The 2,466-nt window shown below is 38.9% G+C and overlaps 1 protein-coding gene across 1 annotated transcript in view; it reads left to right on the forward strand.

Annotated features, from left to right (window-relative positions):
* Positions 1–755: 755 nt before the first annotated feature.
* Positions 756–2,466, forward strand: part of LOC107743123 (serine/threonine-protein kinase SBK1-like) — an 8,930-nt gene continuing 7,219 nt past the window's right edge. The window contains exon 1 of the mRNA XM_016556248.1: positions 756–924. Coding sequence (XP_016411734.1) covers positions 756–924 — 169 coding nt within the window. The remainder of the gene's footprint in view (positions 925–2,466) is intronic.

Below are 2,466 nucleotides of genomic sequence, written 5' to 3' on the forward strand. Positions count from 1 at the left end.
CTGTTTAAATTAGGAAGTTGAAAAGGACGGAAGAGCTCATAACCGCACATACCACACTTATAATCTCACATGCCACACATACATTCTGTATTCATTCTCCTGATGCGGCTGGCCATGTACACACGTTTTGTATGCACACAGAGTATCAGAGTTCAAAAAAGCACGGGAGCTTTACAAGAGCAGGAATGTATGTAGTGAGTGTTTGGACGCTGAGGAGGAATGTGTTGATTGTTCAGTGATGAGTGACGAGGACAAACAGAACTAAGCTATTGCAAAGTGTATGTACAATACAATGGTTTCAAAAGCTAATAATCAATTTTACAGATGAACATCTGTATTTTATTTACAATCGCCATTTTGTAAAAATAATGTTTTGGTATTAGAGCCAATTACTTTTTCTCCAAGATGTTTTCTTTTTCAAATGTAGGTGCCAATTTTGTTTCTTTTTTTTAAATCATATTTGTTTTTATGGGCCTGCTGAAATTGGTTTACAGTCATGAGGGTCTACTGTGATGTCATTTCCAGTTTAAGGGTTTCTGAATTGCAGAACAATATAGTGGTTTAAATATGTGCCGATTAATTAAGTTATTTCTATATTCTTAATCAAAGAAGGGCACAATTTACACATATATATATATATATATATATATATATATACAGTATATAATACAATTTATATTATAGTGAACAATTGCAGACTCTAAATAGAACAGTTTTGTGGATTTCCCCCTTTTTTTCCCAGGACAGGCAGTGCAATGATCGAACTGGGCTCAGTGGAGGAGGGCAGCAGTCTGATAGACGAGCTGATGGAGTTGACATCTCAGAGCTTATGTGAGCTCGAGATTAAAGAACACTTCAACATCATTAAAGAGATCGGCCGTGGCAAGTATGGCCGTGTGCTGCTGGTCACCCACCGCTGCAAGGGTATGTCAGCCAGACAGATACGTCTTAAAGGGGTCATATGATGTTGCTAAAAAGAACATTATTTTGTGTATTTGGTGTAATAAAATGTGTTTATGCGGTTTAAGGTAAAAAAAAAAAACACATTATTTTCCACATACTGTACATTATTGTTTCTGGCGTAGAACCAAACTTTATTTAGCTATATTTAATGCTGTATATTGAGCAGTGGACGATGTTAAATCCATATTTGAGATACATATCTGAGTAAAAATGCATTGCTGGTCGGCACCACCTAGCGTGCAGGCGTGAATTAGCAGAAGGCGATCAATCGTTTCGTGCTCGGTGTGAAAGCAACGTTCATCTGCGATTCGCCTCGCTTTTTCGCATCGCGCTCAGTGTGAAACGCCCTTTAGTCCTCTCCTAGCACTTTGATCAAGTTCTACTTGTCTGGACGAGAGGATGGCTCTTGGCTCCCGGGTCTCTTCCGCTTGAGCAGACTCTTTCTTCGTTCTTCCAGCTATCTTAGGTACGCCAGGTGTGATGGTATAGCATCCCCATAGCGATGACATCATCGCAGCATTGAAGTGAACCTATGAGAGGGAACATCTCGGTTACGTATGTAACATTGGTTCCCTGAATAGGGAATGAGATGCTGTGATGCTGGCCATTCCGTACCTTCAATAGCGCTTCCTTCGTCATAGTGTAAAATCTGATGAAATAGCGCGCAGCACGCATATATGAGCATACGTGACGTATGCTCGGGGCGGTAGGGCTGGGAGATTTTTGCAAAAAAAATTAATCGCGATTTTTCCAGAATGTTTGACCGATTCTCGATTTTTTTTATGATTTTTAACTAGTCAACTTGAAAATGTAACTACAACATGATTCAAGTTACTTTTTCTTTATTATTCCTCTAGTTAAAGATAATTATATTCCAAGTGCAGTACACATGAAGTTGTCAACATGATTTTAATGTTAAACAAATCACTTGTTAAATATCTTTGCAGAAAAGATGCCAAAACTACAACTACATATTGTACAAACTTGTCTTATACATATTATGTGTTCAGAAATAATGCGAGGAAAATTATTTTAGAAAATCTCAAAAGTCAAGGAGCCGCTGAAACAGTTCTACTCAGCCGTTATTGAGTTTGTCCTGTGCACTTCAATAACTGTCTGGTTTGATTTAGCTACAAAATCTGACATCAGAAGACTACAGAGGACTGCTGAAAGGATTATTGGTTCTCCCCTGCCCACCCTTCAAGAACTGTATACATCCAGAGTGAGGAAAAGGGCTCAGAAAATCACTCTGGATCCTCACATCCAAGTTATCCCCTTTTTGAACTTTTGCCATCTGGCCGGCGCTACAGAGCCCCAAATACCAGGACAGCCAGGCACAAGAACACTTTCTTCCCCCAGGCAATCTACCTCATGAACAGTTAAATGGACCCCACATTATGCAATAAAAATGTGCAATAACCTTATATTTATTTGTTACCACCTCCATCCTAGTACATCCCTGCATATCATTCTATTCTATTCCATTCTATCATCTATAGCACA

Source organism: Sinocyclocheilus rhinocerous, unplaced genomic scaffold, assembly GCF_001515625.1.
Source record: "Sinocyclocheilus rhinocerous isolate Xijiao unplaced genomic scaffold, SAMN03320098_v1.1 scaffold797, whole genome shotgun sequence".
NCBI classification, from domain to species: Eukaryota; Metazoa; Chordata; class Actinopteri; order Cypriniformes; family Cyprinidae; genus Sinocyclocheilus; species Sinocyclocheilus rhinocerous.